This window comes from Chelonoidis abingdonii, chromosome 3 (genome assembly GCF_003597395.2).
Source record: "Chelonoidis abingdonii isolate Lonesome George chromosome 3, CheloAbing_2.0, whole genome shotgun sequence".
Taxonomy (NCBI): domain Eukaryota; kingdom Metazoa; phylum Chordata; order Testudines; family Testudinidae; genus Chelonoidis; species Chelonoidis abingdonii.
The window spans coordinates 87,166,606-87,174,687 of NC_133771.1; the positions used below are offsets into that span (position 1 = coordinate 87,166,606).

The window sequence follows — 8,082 nt, forward strand, 5'->3', positions numbered from 1 at the left end:
CAAAACTCATGTTTTCAGTTTAGCTTTTCTGCAGAACAACAAAGAAGGAGATTCAAAATATTCTGACAATGGAGATGAGAAAAGGAGAAAGAGAAAGAAATATATTTTCTTCTTTGAATATAAGGCATTAGGATAGGACATAATGGTTGTGGGACAAAATAGATAAATATTTCTTTACCTTTGCTGGTGTCAGATCTTGTACTTCTACTCTGCTCTTCCATGCTTCTTTCTTCCTCAGGCTTAGTGGCCTCACTTTCTTCATATTCATCTGTTTCTTTGTAACTACCAGTTTCTTGGGCATCTATTGCAGCTGTGAAATATCATTTACAGAAGTCATAGCATAAGACAAAAAACATATTTCTTTGAAATTACTTCTTTGACCCTAATTTCAGTAACTATTTGTCTTGAATAAAAACAGAAGCAAAATACTGTACCTGAAAAAGTTAAAAACCAAAATAAAAAAGGAAAAAGCATTTAAAAACATTATATAACACACGACGTGAGCATCTCTATAATCTTGATAGAGTGTAATGATTCTAAATATTGTCAAACTTATTTATTTTTTTTGAACACAGAATGTCCGTGAAATATGATGCAACTGCCGGCTTCCTCCCCACAACTTAGCATGTTGGTAGCCTCCGTGAAGTCAAGAATACTAGCAACAGGGGCTTAGACAACAACAAGAGAGGAAATCACAACATCTGCAACCACTGGTCTCCTCCATGAAGTTAGAAATATCACCAGCCACCTCCACCATCCCCTCAACCCTCTTGTGTAGAAACATCATATTCTCTCCTCAATTTTCTTGAGACTGAGATCTGACGAGAAGAGGGAGCCCTTTGTACCCTGTTCTGAGGACACTTCTTTGTGTGCTGTGCCATGACAGCTTTGCTTTTCTGATCCCCATGTGCATGATGCCCAAAAAAGTAGAGTAAAGCTGTCAAGAGCTGCAGAATTGGAGGTCTGGGATCATACTGGAGGTGGGAGCCTTTTGTTCTCAGCTGTGATGGGCATAGGGAGATAAAGCAAGAGGGGACTGATATCTGTATGAAAACCAATTGTTTAATACTTATTAAATCACATTAGTTCCACATTGGGTCTTATTTAAAAGTACAGTACAGTGATTAACAGTGACCCTAGTTAGTAGCTCATACTGTTTAGTACAGGTTGGTGGTTAACAAAATCATCATGATCCATGTTCTAATCATGAAGGAGGCCCTTGACTTTTTTTGTAGTGGTAAGAAGCAGTAGGTGACTCAGCTGTCCTTGTTCTAGTCAGTCAATGTGAGCTCCATGTAAAAATTTTGTAGAAACACACTTCACACTGACATTCTTTAGCTTCATTCAGTGCACAAAATCATTAATAAGATGAGGAGAGTGAGGCAAAAGATAATGAATGGATATAGGACATTCTCATTAGTGGGTTGATATCTCAAAACCTTCAGTAAAGCTCATCCAAATTTGAATGGATGTTTTCACTGGTTACTTAATGTACTCCTAAAAAGAAGAGACGGTTACTCACCTTGTGCAGTAATTGAGGTTCTTCAAGATGAATGTCCTGTGGTTGCTCCACTGCAGGTGTCGGTGTCACTGCATCATAGATGGGAGATTTTCTGTAGTAGTGCTCAGTCGGGGCACGCGTGCATAGTAGTCACCTTACGGTGCTGTTGGCACCTCATCTAGCGTGTGCATGACCCGACCCCTTCAGTTCTTTCTCTACTGCAGAGCTCTTTTAGCAAACTCTGAAGTGGAGGAGAGGAGGGTGGCTAGTGGAACACACATCCCAAAGAACCTCAGTTACTGCATAAGGTGAATAACCCTCTCTTCTGCTATGAGTGATGTCCCTGTGAGTGCTCCACTTCAGGTGATTGTACAGCAGTGCCCCACTGTGGATGAAAGGGGCTTCAGATTCACGTGTATTGCTGCAGAGAGCACAGTAAGGCCTATTATAGCATCTGACAGAGAACTTTGAGTGATGGCATAGTGATGTGCAAAGGTATGCACAGAAGCCCAGGTAGCTACCCTGCATATGTCAATTAGAGGTACATTGTTCAAGAAGGCTATAGACATTGGTATGGAATGTGTGGAGTGATATCTGATCCCTCGTGGGGGTTTTGTGTTATGCAGTCGATAGCAAAGTTGGATACATGTGGTGATCCATTTGGATAGTCTCTGGGTTGATATTACGTATCCTTTAGAGCATTCTCTTGCGGAAATAAACAGCCTTGGAGATTTCCAGAAGGGCTTGTTTCTGTCCATGTAGAACGCTATGGCTCACCTGATGTCATAGAAATCATAGACTATTAGGGTTGGAAGGGACCTCCGGAGGTCATCTAGTCCAACCCCCTGCCCAAAGCAGGAGTAATCCCCAGACAGATTTTTGCCCCAGATCCCTAAATGGCCCTCTCAAGGATTGAACTCACAACCCTGGGTTTAGCAGGCCAATGCTCAAACCACTGAGCTATCCCTATGTCTACTGTATGTAGAATGGTCTCTTGTGAGTTCCCATGTGGTCTGGGGTAAAATGTGAGGAGGTGCATGGGTTGATTTATACGAAAGGATGTTGATATTTTAGGTAAAATTTTTGGGTGTGATCTCAGCGTGACTTTGTCCTTAAAGAATATGACTAGGGATCAGCCATTGGTGCCCCAATCTCACTCTCTCGTATAGCTGAGGTGATCGTGACCAAAAATGCAACTTTCATAGGTAGATGAAGGAGTGAGCAGTTCACCAAGGCTTCAAAAGGGACTCTGGTGAGGCATATAAGCATAAGGTTTAAAACCCATGTGGGTGTACATTGTTGGACTTCCAGATAAATGTTCTGTATGCCAGTGAGAAAGTGTTTAGTGACTGGGTGTGCAAATATGGAGAGTCCCTCAAACTTAGGGTGAAAGGCTGTAACAGCCGCTAGGTGAACTTTAATTGAGCTTATGGATAAGTCTGATTCCTTCAGTTCAAGTATGTAGTCCAGTATGAACGGGAGTAGTGCTGTTACTGCAGTCAACTCTTTTTGTTGGCACCATAGTGAGAATCAATTCCATTTTTGGAGATGAGTATTGTGAGTGGTGGATCTCCTGCTATTTAATAACATGTTTCACTCGTTCTGAGCAGGCTAATTCGTCATATTGGAACCAAGTAGGAGCCACACTTTGAGATGAAGTTTCTCCAGATTTAAGTGCAGTGTCCTGCCTTTGTTCTGTGAGAGGAGATCCACCCACAGTGGAAGAGTTCGGTGGGGCACAGACCACTATACGCATCAGGTAAGATTACTATGTTTGTCTGGGCCACATTGGAATTAATAAGTATGATATGGGCCCTGTCAGTCTGTATCTTGTGAATTACTTGCAAGATTAGTGGTATTGGTGGGAATGCATACATGAGTGACGAATCCCATGGGATGAGGAAGGCATTCCCCAGTGACTGGGCTCCCAGTCCTGCCTTGGAGCAAAAGAGTGGGCACGTGTGGTTTATTGATGATGCAAACAGGTCTACAGAGGGAAAGCCCTATTTCTGGAATACTGACTGGAGGACTCTGTTGTTTATTTCCCATTTGTGCTCCTGGGAGAAATGTCTGCCTAGCATGTCCTCCATCATGTTCTGGCACCTGGGGAGGTAGGATGCCGTGATGGTTACGTTGTGGAGTATGCACCAGTTCCATAGTTTCATGGCCTCGATGCATAGTGAGTGGGGAAGAGCTCCTCCTTGGCAATTGATATAGAACATGAATGCTATGTTGTCGGTCAGTACCTGGATTGACTACAGCTGGTGAGTTTGGAAACCGCAGCCCCCCAGGTGGACAGCCCTCGAGCCCTGGGCCCTGTAACCCATGATCCCAGCAGCCTGGTAGGCAGGCTCTGTGGAGTGGAGGAAATGTGGAACTGAGAACAATTTTTTAATGGAATATCAAAAATTTCTAGCAACATTGAAATTTTCACCTCTAAAATTTTGATTTTGCAGAAAATGAATTTTGTGTTGGAAAATCATTCTGACAGAAAATTCTTGACCAGCTTCAGTCAGAACCATATTTTGAAGCTCCTTAGTGCATAACTATCACCCTCAACTCTAGAATATTTATATTTAATGTTCCACTTTGCCATTTCCCTCATTTGATCCCTATGTATGTACACATTTAATTAATATTTAACATATGACTTCCTTAATATTCTAATTACAGTTTTTCTGGAAAAGATTCTGGCTTGAAAATAAAACTGTGGAAAAGAACACAGCTTAATACAACATAGCATAACCATAAAGTAGACATGCCTGGATAAAACAGTGAAACCCAAGGAGCAATCCCATGCTTTGTGTAATTACTTTCCAGAACAACTTTACAACTCTATAACCATGATGATATTTAAATGTGCTGATAGAGGGTTTAAAACATTCCCAAATAGTAGCTGCTTTAGTTAACTCTTCTAAAAGCAAACAAGACAGCCCAAAAAGCTGGGAAACACCTTATTCACCTTGCTCTTTTAACATTTTTTCTATTTCCAGCTTATTTTTCACTTTTGTAATAGCAACATCTATTGCATCAATACGAGCTTGCGCAATGATTTTTTCCCTTGCTTCTTCTATATATGGTTGAATAAGTTTGTCCATATCAAGAACCTAAAGAAAATATTTGAAAAATAAAAATAAATCTAAATAATTAATCTTAATAAAATTTGATACAGAGATAAACATATGCACAGATTCAGGCACAGATCCCAATTTTGCAGTCAGTTACAATAGTAATTGTATTTGGAAAAACTGCACAGATTTCAGTGAAAGCAGCATTTGTCTCGTCATTTGTTTGTGCAGTGAGTTATTTACAAGTTGTTATGAATTTTTTTTCTCTTATGTGAAAAAGATAAGACACAAACTCTCCACACAGTTAATGTAAATAACTGACAACTATCTTCCCCGTAAGGGAAAAATTAGGAGTATCATAATTGTAACCTCCAAAATAGGTTACTTTCCTGTAACTAGATTTCACAAAATTACTGCATTTTTTCCACAAATCCATATATTTTGAATTTGTGCACTAATGACCCACTAAGAACATAAAGCTAATTAAATGGTCTCAGCATCTCTCTCAAGAAGATATGTAGGAGGAGAGAAGTGTGATCCAAACCATGCAATGTTCTGAGTGCCTGCTGAGAACCCTCTAAACATTATAATCAATGGGAGCTGTGGATACTTAGCACCTCTCAAACTCTGGCCTTGTATATTTAAGATAAAAGAGAAAGTTACTCACCTTGCAGTAACTGAGGTTCTTCGAGATGTGTGTCCCTGTGGGTGCTCCACTCTAGGTGACGGTGCGTCCCGGCCAGGGCCGGCACTACCATTTAGGCGACCTAGGCAATGGCCTAGGGCGCCAGAATTTGGGGAGGGGCGCTATTTTGCCGGGGGGGGGGCACGCGAGTCCGGTGGACCTACCACAGTCATGCCGGCGGATGGTCCGCTGCTGGAAAGGCTCCGGTGGAGCTGCCGCAGTCATTTCGGCGGACGGTGTGCTGGTCTAAAGGCTCCGGCGGACCTACCACAGTCATACCTGCGGCAGGTCCACCGGAGCCTTTAGACCAGCGGACCGTCCGCCGAAATGACTGCGGCAGCTCCACCGGAGCCTTTCCCGCAGCGGACTGTCCGTCGGCTTGACTGCGGTAGGTCCACCGGACCCACGGGGGGCCGTGAAATGGCCGTCCGCCTAGGGCGTCAGAAACTCTGGCGCCGCTCCTGGCCCCAGCGCCGTTGATTGGAGATTTTCGGTAGCAGTCCCTGGTCGGGATGCACACACTCAGTCCATATCTCCCGTGTCATTGGACTCTTCCTGAGTGCATGCGCCCTGCACCCTCTTCAGTTCCTTCTCTACCGTGGAGAATCATACTAGTACTCCAAAGTAGAGGGGAGGAGGGTTGGGAATGGAGAAGGAGAAGCACGAGGGGAGAATTCCAGTTGCTATTGTAAATCGAGTTTGCCGTCAGTGAAAGCCAGTTCAGGCGGAGAGAGTGGTGGTTCAAAAAGTGAGCCCTGTATCTAGGAGCAGAGAGTAAGGCTCAGGTGGCACTGAAAGGTCACATTGAGTGAGAAACTGTTGCTCCTGCTCCGTGGGCTGAGCTGAGCCTGCTCTAGCGCATTAGCAGTGAAAGTGAAAGTGAAAGTGACAGTAGTGTTGCAGACTGCTTGGAGGTGCCCTGCACGAGGTCTGCTGCTGGTGCGCAGGTGGAAGATAGGTTCGATGCTGACGTTCTTCTCAGTGCCGAGGAGGGGCATGCTGTCAGCACCACGTCTGTTTTAGGTGCCAAGGAGGAGCGCGCTGTCGGCACTGCATTCGTTGTAGGTGCCGAGGAGGAGCGCACTGTCGGCACCGTGGCTGTTTGCGGTGCAGAAAGGACCGGTGCCACGAGGATCTTCCCGGCATGGGAGGTCGGGTCCCTGCTTCTGCACTCTGTCAGAGCCGTGGCTGAGGCATTAGAAAAAGCTGAGACACCTGCCTTTGGCGCTGTCAGCACAGAGGGTAGGGATCTCGTGGGAGACCCCCTACCCTTGTTAAAGTCTCTTGTCTGAGACTGTTCTGCTTCTTGCCTCTGCTCCAAGGAGGGTGAAGCAATGCTCTCAACTGGTTCGGATCTGGCCAGGGAGTGTGTGGGAGCAGGTTTAACTTTCCCAGTCTCTGAAAGCGGCTGTAAGGATTTTTCCATCATCAGCCTTTTGAGCCACAGGTCCCTGTCGTGATGAGCTCTTGACTTAAGGCTTGTGCAATGGAGGCACTTCATGGGGATGTGGGTTTCCCCAAGGCACTTCAGACAATGTGAGTGCCCATCTGACCGTGCCATGGAGTCCTGACAGGAAACGCACCTTTTGAATCCTAAAGCTCCTGGCATTATGGATTAGAAATGGCAAGGGAGAGTGTCTCAACAGGAGACAAGCCTGAGGGAATGTTTTTTTTTTTAACTAAGTAACTAACTATGTAACTATACTATAGGAAGGGAAACCACTGGGATGCAACTAATAATTATTCCTATGTTCTTTGTTCCTGTTTCCTATAGAGACCAGCGAAGAAAGGCAGCACTGCCTTGAGTCCTGTCTTCAGCCGAGGATGGTTGAGAAGGAACTGAGGAGGGTGCGGGGAAGATTCCAGCGAGATGGGAGATACCAACTGAGTGCATGCGTCCTGACCAAGCACGGCTACCGAAAATCTCCAATCAACGGCGCCGGGATGCACCGTCACCTAGAGTGGAGCACCCACAGGGACAGCACTCGAAGAAGAAGATTAAATTTTGTTGCAATTTTCTCTATATCCTCCAATAAGGACTGCCTTACTAGTCTATACTCATACAGTTACAACATGTATACAGTTAACTTAAGGAAAGATATTATACTAGTAAAGATAAATTACTACATGCAAGTATTAAGGTATACTACACTGCATAGTAAACCCAAACTCTGACTATGTTTAAGCTCAAGCACTCTAACATATTCCAGTATCCTCTCACAACATGGGCTGGCTGGGTCACCCAGGGTTCTAAGTATGAGCCCATGTTCTGCTGTAGCATGCATCCAAGCCCACCGATTTAGCAGTGAAGATGGCAGTAGCAGAAGCCCAAGTTGCAAGGCTTGTGTTCAAACATGTCAGCAAGTTAAAGAAGTATGGGCTGGATGAATAGATTATAAGTTGGATAGAAAGCTGGCTAGATTGTTGGGCTCAATGGGTAGTGATCAATGGCTCCATGTCTAGTTGGCAGACAGTATCACGCAGAATGCCCCAAGGGTTGGTTCTGGGGCTGGTTTTGTTCAATATCTTCATTAATGATCTGGAGGATGGCGTGGACCGCACCCTCAGCAAGTTTGCAGATAACACTAAACTGGGAGGAGCGGTAGATATGCTGGAGGGTAGGGATAGCATACAGAGGGATCCAGAGAAATTAGAGGATTGGGCCAAAAGAAATCTAAAGAGGTTCAACAAGGACAAGTGCAGACTCCTACACTTAGGACGGAATCACATGCACTGATACAGACTAGAGACCGAATGGCTAGGCAGCAGTGCTGCAGAAAAGGACCTAGGGGTTACAGTGGACGAGAAGCTGGATATGAGTCAACAGT

At 44.6% G+C, this 8,082-nt stretch overlaps 1 protein-coding gene across 1 annotated transcript in view; it reads right to left on the reverse strand.

Annotated features, from left to right (window-relative positions):
* The window catches only part of AK9 (adenylate kinase 9), a 244,988-nt gene that overhangs the window by 175,415 nt on the left and 61,491 nt on the right, over positions 1 to 8,082 (reverse strand). Inside the window, exons 13-14 of the mRNA XM_075064564.1 lie at positions 4,464 to 4,608; positions 179 to 310 (exon numbers count right to left, since the gene is read on the reverse strand). Coding sequence (XP_074920665.1) covers positions 179 to 310; positions 4,464 to 4,608 — 277 coding nt within the window. The remainder of the gene's footprint in view (positions 1 to 178; positions 311 to 4,463; positions 4,609 to 8,082) is intronic.